Here is a 13,179-nt window from a genome sequence, read left to right as displayed (position 1 = left end):
ATGGTTTGTGAGCCCTAAAAATGGCCACAACCCTCTTATTGGCTAGGGACAGACATTCAAAAAGCCTGAATTGATTCACTATTTGCAGGTTAGTCTAAGCTGTTCAGTTTACACTGATTAATAACTGGACAGACTTTCTCTGTTAAATCAGGAAATGCAGCCACATGCCTGCAGTGGCTCAAGCCAGAAGCTGGGGGCCGCTAGAGGATGCCACTGCCAAAGGGGAGGGAAGAGAGACACCCGCAAAGACTCTCACCCATTCTTGCTGGAGCAGAGGGGTCATGGTCAGACACCAGCTGGGGCTAGCACAATACATGGGGATGCCAGCCTCCAGCCTAGGGGGTGGGGGGCAGTTGCTGCCAGACTGAGCAATGGGGATGGGGAAAAAGTCCTTTCTCTGAAGCAGGCATGTATTGAACACAGGAATTTGCAAAGCATACAACAGGGAACTACCAAAAATCTTTGCCTAAGCTAAGATACAGCTCAGTAAAACACAGCATGCACAACTTAGTCTAACTTAAAATGTCAAGAATTAGTTTTACTAATCCTGAGGGCAGTGTGTCTCCTTACAGCCAGGCATTCAAAAAGGCTTTGTTTAGGTATTCCCACCTTTTCCACATTCTGCTTTATAATGTAAATGTAGCTCTGTACATTCTTTGGTGAAGCTGTCTGCAACTTCCCTTAACTACATCTCCAACAAGTGTGCTGATTTGTCAACAGTTCCCACCTCCCAGTCTGGTCCTGCAGGTTTTATGTCTGGGCTCACAGGTGCAGGGCTTGGATCTGTGCACAGGGGGCTAATTTGCCTCTCTTTATCCCCCTGCTCTGGGATATGCTGTGGAATTAATCTCCTCCCTGCGTGGCTGCAGGCAAGCCACAGAGACTGCAGCCAAACTCCCAAGGGTTCTGGGGGAGAGAGGGGACAGAGGAAGGAATTAACTTCATCCCTGCCAGACTGCAGCCAAGCCATGGTGGTCTGGCTGGGGCTGGCAAACCTTAGCTGCAGTCCCCAGGGTTTTCCAGTAGAGGTGGGGAAGGGGAGAGGGGATGGAGAGAGGAATTTGCCTCAAGGGCCATGGGAGGCCAGCATCTGACCAAAACTTGCCCCTGCTCTGGCTAGAGAACAGAGGGGAGGAGCCAGCCCCGCTCACTGTAGCAGAGCTCTGCCCAACCCAGACAGCATACTGGGATGCTGGGGGAGTATGATTTAACTTACACCAGCAAAGGGTCTGAGACGGACATTGCATAAACTGATTTGAGACAAATCAGTTAAGTCTGATGCTACATTCAATGAGGTTTATCTCAAACCAGTTTTGGCCGTTTTCAAACTGGTTTATATGTACCCAGTGTCTGTTCTGTTACAGGTTTAAACTAGTTTCTGATCACTTAAACCAGTTTATATGTAATGGATGTCCCTAGCTGAGAAGGGCAGAGATAATATCACTTATGCTGGGAGGCTTATTAGAAGAGGTGCAGATGTCCCTTCAGCCCCTTGTATCCTTGTGGGGGAGGAAAGGCATATGTTTAAATTCTGTTCTGCAGATGGAGTCCCCATCCCCCACCTCTGGATCAGCAGCTCCCTCAGCCACAGGATCAGGCTAGTGCTCTCCTGTACTTGGCTATGGGCTTAGTGCTAATCACCTTTCCAGAACCAAGAAGGAATTTTATCTCTTGCAGCCAGAATGGCTGTAGCTTTTTTGTTTTTCCCCAGCCTGTCAGGGATCTAGCTGCAAAAGTTAATTAGATTCAAATGCTGCACTGGGCACCCTCGAAATTGTAAATACTTGTTTTAGAAGGAGTATGGTCCCTTTATAACTCAAGTTGAAAGACGAGTAGAAGGCTGTGCCTGAGACACAGAGGCATCAAACCCTGAGCACAGCATAGGGCCAACTCTTCTTCAGCCCTTTCTAAAACTTGTCTGAAGACAAGATAGTGGGGTCCCAGCAATGGGGTGGTTTGGAGGGGAGAAGGATGAATGTTAGTCTACAAAGAAGTGGAAGAGAGTAAAGTTTTTCGAGTATGTGTATAGGCAGCCATAGATTTATCTAGATAACTTGAGTTATGTTAGATGTGTTTTGATGACCTTTGTCCTTCCATGTATAGAGAGAAGCAAGTAATTCTCCCTGGATATTGTGCAAAAGTACAGAAGTCTTGTTATCTTTTTTTTGCCTTTTGAAGAATTCTTGCTACAAGTGAAGCTACTATGAGCCAGCACACAAAGGATAAGTTTTATGCACTGTGCATAACTGTAAGAAGCTCTAAATCTTTATAGACCTAGAACAAGTAAGAGAATAATTGGAGTCAGTTATTTTTTTGGTTTTGCTTTTTTTGGTTTTTCATGGTTCCTAAACAAAAGCGGACAGAACTAGAGCACAAATAAACCAACTTGCTAGCTCAAATTTCTGTTATTGGTCTTAGATTCACTACTGAAAGGTCCAAAGCTGCCCAACCGAATCTACCTAGTTCCCTTAGGTCAGTGGTTCTCAAGCTTTTTAGAGTTGAGGAAGCCCTCCATAATTCCTGTGAATTAACTGGCACCCCATTTGAAAAAAAACAAACTATTATAGTGCTTACCTCCTTGCAAAGGGGCCACAAAGGAGGAGAAGCAGATGATACGGCAGAGCCTGTGTTGCAATGAATGTGCTCAAGAGAAGTGGCTGTACTTATCTCACGTACCTCCTCCCTGTACCTGTGGCACCCGCCAGGGCTCTCGGGACATCCCAGGATGCTGTGAATTATACCCTAATCGACAATTGCTAGCTTACATGCTTTCTTTATGTAAGTGCAAGGAAAAGTTGGTGTTACAATGTAATATGTAGCATCCTCCCTGGAAAATGCTTGTGCGTTTCCAAAGAAGGCAATACTGAGCAACTGGAAGTGTTGCCAAGTGAATGACTACAGTATCAGACTTTACTTATGTTCCTGAAGCATAAAATAATTAGATATACTGTGTGAGAGAAACTTTCTTTTTGGGTATATCTTGAAATGTGGCATTTTGGCAAAGCTGCAGGTTCTTTTTGAAATTGGGAAGTATTTAAAGGAAAGTTTAAGGAGAGTTGCTGGTGAGAGTTAAGATTTCCCCTTCCTTCTTCATTCCAGGTATGCCCAGGTAAGAGTGAATAGATTAGCATGAGAATTTTTTGAACACGTGAGTCAACACACTTCAACAAAATTACTTGCTCATCAAGTTCACACAGGCTTAAAATCTGCTTTGCTGGTTCTGAGCTTAAAAATATAGGGCCATAGGATTAGTTAGAATCCATTAGAAATGAAGACAAACAATGTTTTAATATTACGTTTATTTCCACTAAGGCTTTGTTTACAGCACACTACATAGGCTTTGAAACTTATAAAGACAAGCCATGCAGGAAGGTTGGCACTTCATTGTCAATGTCCATAACATAATTAGGGTATCTGCAACCAGTAGAGCATGTAGTTCCCATGACAGACTATCCTGTGGGTAAAGCTTATGCAGGAGGAATGAATATACACTAATGGGAAAACTTGAACTGCCTACAGGTTCGTTCTTGATACTGTTTCTGTAAGGACCTCTTCTTAGTTTTTCTCTTTGCAAGGGGTTCTAACTATGTAGTCCTGTAGACAAAGCTAGGATTGACCCTTGAAGAACATCTCTTGAGAGTTAGGCTATGTAGGTTAGGTCTGTAGTATTAACAGAGATGAGTGAGCTGTTAGCTAAATTGGCACTTTAAAGACATTGTGCCACATCTTTAGCCCTCTTCTGTTTGTTTTGTTTTTGAGTAGAGTTGGTCACCAGCTACCCACGCACAGTTTTTTGAGGAATGGAAAGAAAAGCATCTTTCCATTTGCCCTAAAGAATTGGGTATTGACAGCAGCTATAGCTTTGATACGATTGGTTAGTTGCATCAGTTTTCTATGTGGGAAACGTTCACAAGTAACTAGGAAAATATCTCGAGTGGTTTTCTCTTTCGGCACAAGAAATGGAGAATGGAACAGCAGATAAACAAATGAAAAATGAGGTTTAAATTGGTCTTCCTGTAGTCTACACATTGGTAATTAGTTATGCTGCAGAACAAATTGGTTGTTCTGTTTCTTTCCTTATTTCCCCTCTCTTCTTCAACCCAGATTTGAATCGGATTTGCAAAGCTCCTAAACTCGGTGTGTAAAACTTTATATTTTTTTTAACATTTGAACTTTGGACCTCCTTTTAAGTTTTCATTTGAATAACATTTAGTGAAAGATAGGGTGAGAATTTCAGAACTCTGCATTTTTTAAAACTAAAATGTTAGTTTTCTATGCAACAGAAATGTTCAATGTTAAGCTGCAGTTCAAGTAACAGTAGTACAAAATTTATTTTCAAATGTTTGTGAATCCTCTAGGAAGGTTTAAAGGACTTGTCTTTAATTAAAAGTGCCATACACTTAGTAAAAATCCATGTTAGTTGAGAAATTGATTTTTTTTTTTTTTTTTTTTTTTTTTTTTTTTTTTTTTTTTTTTTTAAGGAAAGCTGTGAGTTTTTTCTTGTATGGGGTAAATGTCACTCTGTTCATATCTTAGCTTTGCTGCAAGTCAGGACTTGTACTATTCTACCAGGTTGTCATAGAAACGTAGCTAACTGTCATCTCAACTCAGGCTGCTGATGGTTTTATTTGTAGGTTTGCAGGATTATTAAAATTTAACAAATTATTGATTTCCTTTTTATTAACGTTGGCTTGTGTTTACCTTAGAAGTTCAGGCTCCATAAGAGCTTTTCCTAGTAGAAAAATAGCTTAAAAATGCTAAACTTCAGTATATTAAATGGACTTGATGTTTTCTCTCATTTAGAATGCAATATATAGTCTTTAGCAATAGAATAATCTCGTGGTTTAAAAAATAATTTTTCATTTCCTCTGTTTACAGCAAGGGGCAAAAATTTCCCTCGAATTCGCCTTTACCCTAGGCTGTTACTTAACATATAAAAGATACCTGTCATAAAAGCATGAAATGGGTACATCGTTGTGCTTAATAGTTGAAGTTTTTTCATTTTTATTTACCTTTTCTTGAGGCCTGGCAGAATGCTTCAGTGCGCTGAGTTTTGAAAGTATATATTTTTGTATATGCATGTGCAAGAGAGATTTAGTTTTCACTCATAAATAAGACAGGCAAAACTTATTTACAGTAACTTTATCTAATGGCCTGTGGATGAATGCTTTTATGCAAAATACTCAAGAGACTAGAATTAACTTTTCACATTGGTTGCACATTTGATGTCCAGACTTCAGCAACATGTGGAATTTTATTATAAACACTAGATGCCCAGAATTCAATTTTTGCTTTGCACATTTATTCCAGGATGCAGAGATCACCCATGCATTTCAAGTATAAAATTTATAACAATGATTGCAGGGATGTATTAATTGCAGTAAAATGTAACCCACCCCCACGCTTTTGCTTTTTCTTTGTTACAGTTTTCTTCTGTTAAGCATGTAGAAGCAGGTAGTTCGACTTTGTCATTCTGACTGGTTACAACTTTGTTCAGTGTTGGATTTACTGAATAAAATGTTTTTTGGTGGACATTTTGACACTTTGCCGTAGACTGCGACGTCATGGCTTGTTGATGTCCCTATATTAATCCCTTTCATATTCTGCCACAAAACTCTCAAACAATATTTTTTAAAAAATCCTTTCATTCTAGGATGTGCATGATAAGTTGATGGTAATAAAATACTGAATATCTACCATAATTTCATATATTTGTGTGTGTTTTGTATAAAAGTATAGCATAAAATGGGTGATAACACATTGCAAATAATTGTATTGGTTTTTAATTCAGAAGACAAGCCTTGTTTTTGTGTTGTTTTTATTTCATGATAAGCTTGAATGTGGGTTTTTTTTAAAGCTATTTCTATTGGGAGTTTATGTAACCTTTAAAATTAGGTAAGGTAAATCGTATCTGTCTGACTTATGCTTTATGTATATTAATTAAATCTTGCACACTTTTTTTTTGAGGTAGGTGTTGGAATAATTTTGCCCATCAGTGGTATAGAACATAGGAGCTGTTTTAACTGGGCACAGCAATGATATGTATCAGGGCAAGAAATAAAAAAGAATAGTGTGCTTTATACGTACATGATATCTTCATGATACTTTTTTTTTATGGTATTTTTTATTGTAATTGGAAGTGGGGATATTATCATTTACAGAAATACCATTTTATAGAGGGGATCCATTGGTACACATAGGATCAAATGAAACTGTTAAATATGAAATGTATCTGTTGGAAATGTCTATTTTACTGAGAGGCTATTTTGTAGCAGATGAACACCATGTAACCTGAGCAGTATACTGCACCTCAAGCATTCTTTTATGAGAGATCTGCAACTGGATTCTCTCTCTAGCTTGCTTCCTTTGTTTCTTAGCTCATTCTCCTTTCTGTTCAATTATGCCTTTTGTCTTTCCTTGGATCTCAGTGCTGACTGGATGACCTGTCCTGCTTAAGGCTAGGGACAGAAGTTGCATATAAACCAGTTTAAGTGATCGGAAGCTGGTTTTAAACCTGTAACAGAACAGAACAGAAGTTCAGTGCACGTAAACCAATTTAAAAATGGTGGAAACTGGTTTAAGATGAGCCTTGTTGAATGTAGCATCAGACTTAACTGACTGAGGTCAAACTGAGTTATGGAACTTCTGTCCCAGACCCCTTCCTGGTTCAAGTTAAATCACAGTCCCCCAGCATCACAGCATGCTCTGCAGCCCTGGGCTGGGCTGTGCTGTAGCCAGAGCAGGGATGGGGAACATGGCCAGGTACCAGGTAGCGTGGCCCCCTGAGGTGAAGCAGGTAGGGAGGGGGCTTATTGCTCCAGCCAGGGTCTGCCAGCCTCAGCTGCTGTCTCTGGTGCTTGCCCCCATGCAAGCTGAGTGTCCCTAATAGGGGCTGCTGTACCCCAGCCAGGCAGACCCCTCCTCAGGTTCCCCAAGGGGAAACTCCCTCCCTGCCCCCTTTGCCTTAGGGGGCCATGCTGGCTGGCATCTAGCCGGGAAGTGCAAGCTTCTTCCCAGTGTGAGGGATTGAGAGGGGGCTGCCCTGCAGGTGGGAGCAGGGTGAGCAGAGCTGTGGCCACAGGGTTGGGAGAGGTGGCTATGGGGGCTAAGGTGAATTTTGGGATAGCCATAACCCCACCCGAAACCTCCTCTAGCACTGTCAGTGCTTAGCCCCCTGTAGCCACCCCTCCCAGCTCAGCCCTGCAGCCCCAGCTCTAGTCCCAGCCTCTGTTGTGGGCAAGGTGGGTGGAGGGGCTGGCCAGGCTTCTGGGGCAGGGCCCTTCCAAGCCAGCTGTAGCTCAAGCTGGGGCTACAGGAGCTGTGCCCTCAGATAGCCCAGCCCAACCAGGGCGCAGAAAGCCAGGAGCAATCACAGCAGGCTCTCCTTCCTTGCTGCAGGGCTGGGGGTTGCTCCGTACAGTGCAGCCTCAGGGCTGGAGGGGTGCAATGCTAGGCCCCCACTTGGGCACCGGGAATAATACTGGCTGTTGTGGGGCAAGGAGAGAGAACTCTGTGCTCCTGGCTCCCTATACCCAGGCTGGGTTGGGCTGTCATGCAGCTGCTGTGGCGGGCAGGGCTCTCTATGTCCTCTTCCTCCGCCATGGGAACAAGGGGAGGGGACTTTGCGGCACTGCCTTGGGGCTTATGGCTGGAGGGATGCAGCGCTGGGCCCCGCTGCAGGGCGAGGGGGGAAAACTGGCAGCAGGAAGCCCTTGGTGGCTTTTTTTTCCCCAGCAGTACAGAGCCCTCTGGCAAGCAATACCTTCTGTTCTTTAGATTCTAGTGCTTCTACTGGAGGGTCTGGTCGAGTCTTGGGCAGGGGCTGGACAAGACATTGGAGGACCTCCTGGAGGTCCCTGCCAGACCTACTTCTCTGTAGCCCCCCCCCCCCATTCACCTCCAGCCTAGGGCTGGGGTTTGCTCTCACTGCTTAAGCCTTTGAGTCTGGTCACAGTTCTTCCCCCCACCCCCACAAAAGCCTGGCAGGGGCTGCTTCCCCTGCCCTCCCTCTCCACCTCAAGGCACATCCCAGCTGCAGTTCTTGCAGGCCAGGGTTGGGGTTTAAACGTCTCCACAATCATACTTGGGCCTGCTGGAGCCTGTTTCCACCCCCCCCCCATCAGCTTCCCTTGGCCACTGTAGAGAAGAAGGGAGGGCTACTGTAATGCCCCCGGCTTCTGGCCTGAGCCACTGCAGGCATGTGCCTGAGTTTCTGGAATTGGAAGTGAACATCTGTTCACTTGCTTGCCAGTTCAGTCTACGCAAGTTGGACTGACCTGCGAAGATTGAGCCGGTTCAGGCTTGGGCTTTTTTGAATGTCTGTACTTAGCTTTAAGGGTAATGACGGGGTAGATTTGAGGTTCTGGAAGGGATCTAGGTCTCAGTTCATTCATATAAACTGTATGGTGTCCAGATCTCCCTGTACAGCTTGCAGCAGCATGTTTCTACTGGATTGTGTGTGGTTTTTCTCTTTTGGTTTTAACATAAAGCCATTGAGGCATTCTATACAGTTAACATATTCCTAGCCGATATTTTTATTTTTATTTACAGCATTTTGTGTCTGTCCTTCCTACAGAGGTGCAGCATCTTGTAAAGGTCCTCAAGTTTCTTATAGCATGCATGCTTTGGCTCAGAGCTATAATTGGCTATAGCTGCATATCTTTATTTTATCATCGCCACCTTTTACCATATTCATATTTATATTTTTTTTCTTAATTGGGAATGACTAGCTTTCATTTTACTAAGTACTCATGTACATTTCCCCCTGCTTGTCAACTAAGTGCCTCTGTACAGTATAATTGTATTGATTTATGTATTTACAGTATTTATTTGCATCCAGTACTCTGGTATGAATAACTGGAATGAAACATGGAAGTTTGGCTTTCAGTTGTAGTGGCTGTTGGGAGATCAAAAGGAACCATCTGTGGCTGTTGCTCTGTGATGGTCTATGGGAATTTTTAACCATTTTTTAAAATATAAATTTGAAGGTGTTAAAATAATCTTTCTCTCTTAATCTCTTAATGATGTAGGAAGATGAAAGTGAAGAAGAACCCAAGCTGAAATATGAAAGGCTTACTAATGGCGTGTCTGAAATTCTTCAGAAGGATGTTGCCAGTTGCATGACCGTGCATGAAAAGGTATTCTCTCGCCCTGCAGGGCTGGGAAATGCAATCATTGTTTTGCTGATTTTAAAATAACTTTTTGTGCATATGTTCTTCCCTCTACAACAATATGATCTCAACTGCATTTTATTCAGTAAGGACCTTGGCATCTATTGTGCTTATTTGTTTTGAATAGTTCAACTGTACAAACTCGATCATGCTGGAGGTTGGTTTAGGGAGTATTTTGGTTTAGGGAGTAATTAAAATAAGCTTTTACAAATGAATTGTACTTGGTATGTATTCAGTTTGGGATCCTTCTCCTTCCCCTCCATCTAGTTTTTTTACTAAGAAAACATTGAAGTTTGATATGTGGGATTGGGGAGAAGAGAATTTAGTCATGAGAATAAAAGAACAGTTTTGTGAGATTAAGGGGAAAAAAAGGGACAGACAAAATGTCTTTAATATGTGAAAGATAAAGTACAGGATACTTGGAAGTCACACTTGCATGACTTTACAAAACACCTATTTTTAATGTTAAAAAGACCTCATACTTACAGTATTCTTGTGTGCATTTTTTAGCACTTTTTGAAAGCTAGTAATGACTCCTTAACAGCTACTATTGTGGTACCTGTCTGTTAAATGGTACATTCGGGGTTCAGAATACGCAGTTTATTTCTCTTACTCAAAGTATTATGGAGTTGCTCTGTTTATGATGGTTTAAGATTTTATTTTTAATTTTTAACATTTTTTGACAGTACCAATGAAGACCACGAGTCTCTCACAAACCTTTAGATTTTCTTAAAATTAAATTGACATTTGGAAAATTAGCCAAAACTGCTACTGATCAATGACCTTTTTACATCCTGGCTAACAGATAAATAAAGTTTATGTATATATGGAAGTGCACAGGTACACCTTAAGTATAGCATCACAAAAAGTGACGCCACAGTAGAGCTGTTTTAACTATCCAAACACTTCTAGTCATCTAGCAAACTAGATACACTATTTATGAGAAGGATCAATATTGTTCGCAGCTAGGGTATTGGGGTCTTTTAGGAATAGGTGTCTTACAATAGAAAGCTTAAAAATAAACATGGATGGTAGGTTTTGTTTTTGAATCATACCCTAGAAAAAGAGTCAACCTGAAAAAAAACTACTGTCCTGTTGCACATGTATCTCTGATTTTAATGCAATTTGGCTTTGTTGGAAGTACCAAAGTCTGGTTTCTTCTATTCAGACTAATTTCTCCCCAGAATTATTTTTTTTTCTTTCAATGCTAAAGCATCATATTTTCACCAGGCTCGCTGTCTGCACTGGATGACTAATCGTCATGGCACCTGGTGCATTCAAGCAGGCCTGTGCAGTGGAATAGTCATACCTAGTTATGTCTGCACACCTGATGTTTTATTAACCAGTATTGATTTTTTTACCCGGGGGACTTTTTTCTTCCTGAAAAAAGGCAACCTTGCAGGAGTGAAAGGCATTGCAGGGGATGAATTTCTAATGAACCCCTTCTTTCCCTTTTTTGACTCCTCTTTAATGTAGCTTCATATTTTAAGTGCCTGAACTGAAATTTCATTTTAAGCAATTCCATTTTGATAAATCCTTTTAAACCTTGACTTTCTATAAGGTTATTTTTTAAAGATTGTGCTGCTTGACTGACACGCTTAGTAGTGCCTGTAAATTTGAGCATTTCATTATAGGTTGCAATGAAGCATGCTCACATGCAGTGAAATACAGAGAATTTAGGAGCCCATACTATTTGAGTAATGCCAAAAGAAAGAGAAAAAATCTCTCTGTCATCTGTCAAATAGTACTGAAGTTTCTCCTGTTTTGTTTAGGGCTAGTTCACACAGTTCAATTAACAGTGGATCTCAAAGTTACTAGAAAAACATATTAAGATTAAAAAAAAAAAACAATTTAGGCTATGGTCTGACACACAATTTCATTTTTTTTGTAGATGTACCCAGTGTTAATTGTAGAAGTGTTATGTAAGGAAAGTAAACTCAGCTGGATGATGGGTACATTTAAACAAAGCTCAGACTACCTTTTCACATTACATATGTGTACACATGGCCTAACCGAATAGTGGTATTTTTGTGTGTAAAATATTTCTTTGAATGGCAAAAATACAAACCAGAAATATAACTAATTCCTTAATCACTTCCATGGCTTTGTTTTCAAGTGTATGTTAGTCCCTGCTTTCACACTGCATTTTTAATTTGCTGCCACAGTCCATCAGGCAGTGTGTACAGACTGCAGACACACCATTAGTTGTCAGTAGATGAGGGTCCTCATGACTCATTCTGACAGCTAACTTGCACTATCACAATAATATGGGCTTCAAGCCCTGTTTTATTCTTCAGGAGCAGCTACAATAAGCTTTGTCCATGGAATATTTTCTTTTAGGGCAGCTTTAATCATTAATCTGCTAAACATCTTAAAGATCTTTAGCTGCTTGTACTCGTAATGTTGTGTTTATTTAATCTGCCTCTCTCTCTCTCTCCAGTTTTTAGCCTTGGGAACACATTATGGCAAGGTTTATTTACTTGATGTCCAGGGAAACATCACCCAAAAGTTTGACGTTGTAAGTACAACATAATTTAGAACAAGTCTACTGGGACATAAAATATTGTGCTGTGCTTGCAAGTAAATAAAGATATGGCTCTCAGTACACCTGAAACTTTATAAATGCATTTTAGAAATTCCTAATCTAAGAGTACATGGACACAGCCTGGAATAAGACAGTACAGCCAAGTGTCTCATGTGAATATACCTCAGGTTACAAACACTATATACTGATCATAACTACAGAAAAAATACATATTTATTGCAAATAATTATTGTTAATTACCCACTTGAAAGGTTCATGATTCCCATAAGGTATGAGCCTGCTCATTAGCAGACGATTGTTGATTGTTAGTATGTGCACTATCATCTTATCGAGATGCCAAAAGTAATTGAAAATTGATTGATTGTCTTGCTAGTTCAGTTTATCTACTGCAAATATATAAAGCTAATATTTTATGTGAATGTTTTGAAGCTTGAACTCTTAAGGGATTGTATTGATTGAGGAGAAGAGGCAGACTTTTTTTTTTTTATTGTGGTTCCTAGATTCAGAGAACGAGTGAAGTAATGAACTTAAACCTTTTTTTTTTTTTTAGTCTTAAATGCATTTTTTTAAAGTATGGAGATTTAGTGAATTTCTGTTTGGTACTGGAGGTGGAGGGAAGGAGGAAATTAGCCAAGTTTGTTTGTTTGTTTGTTTTTCCCCCTAGCAAATTTCAGTGGGCAGAGATCATGTTTTTTCACAGCAACATCAGCACTTGTCAAAGTATCCATCACACCATGTTGACATGTTTGCAAAATAGAACATGTGTTCTGAAGCTGACACAGCTAGCTGCATGTGAAAGGTCAAAGGTTATATTTTTATTTTTGAAAAATCTAATTATACAATTGTTGCCAAAAAAAAAAAAAAAAAACCCCCACCTCCTAGAAACAACCTTTGAAGGAAATTTTATATACTGTAGTGGTCAGATTGACAGTGACCTTACTGGGTATTAGTAAAAGTCAAGTTAATGGTGTTCTATTTCTTTTAACTTTTGTATGCTCAATCAGCCCAACAGGGTAGAAGCTGAGTGCATTTCAAGAGAAGTTTGACTGGTGGCTGCTTTCCATATTCTGATTACTTTGCATATGTGCCATTTGTTTAAGACACCATAGTCTTTTCATGCCACTCTGATTTATTTCAGAATATTAGATCAAAATTAGAATGTGTGTAGCATAAAATAGTTTAATCTCTAATTTATGCTTGAGGGATCAGTCCCAAGCTCATTAAAGTCAACTACTCCCTCTTTGCTCCCTCCAGTGGAATTGGACTTTAAATGCATCTGCCTTGGAGTTTATGCATATACCCTACAGATGGACTCTCAGGGTGTTAGGTAATTGGAAAGCTTTTTTTGACAATGAGGCAACAACACTCTTTTTTTGATGGGTGGCTGGATACATGTATTTTATAACACCGAGTGCTACCAATAGCTACTGTTCTGTGCTTAAAATAAAGTTAAGGTGGGTTTAT

At 40.5% G+C, this 13,179-nt stretch overlaps 1 protein-coding gene across 4 annotated transcripts in view; it reads left to right on the top strand.

Moving 5' to 3' along the window:
* Positions 1–13,179, top strand: part of VPS41 (VPS41, HOPS complex subunit) — a 154,315-nt gene that overhangs the window by 19,670 nt on the left and 121,466 nt on the right. For all 4 annotated transcript variants that reach the window (XM_019538980.1, XM_019538963.1, XM_019538970.1 and 1 more), the window contains 2 exons: positions 9,030–9,137; positions 11,611–11,688. In XM_019538980.1, the coding sequence (XP_019394525.1) occupies positions 9,030–9,137; positions 11,611–11,688 (186 nt within the window). The remainder of the gene's footprint in view (positions 1–9,029; positions 9,138–11,610; positions 11,689–13,179) is intronic.

Source organism: Crocodylus porosus, unplaced genomic scaffold (assembly GCF_001723895.1).
Source record: "Crocodylus porosus isolate Cpor-Errol unplaced genomic scaffold, CroPor_comp1, whole genome shotgun sequence".
Taxonomy (NCBI): Eukaryota; Metazoa; Chordata; order Crocodylia; family Crocodylidae; genus Crocodylus; species Crocodylus porosus.
Note: the sequence above shows the minus strand (reverse complement) of the source record. Positions and strands in the feature narration are given on the sequence as shown.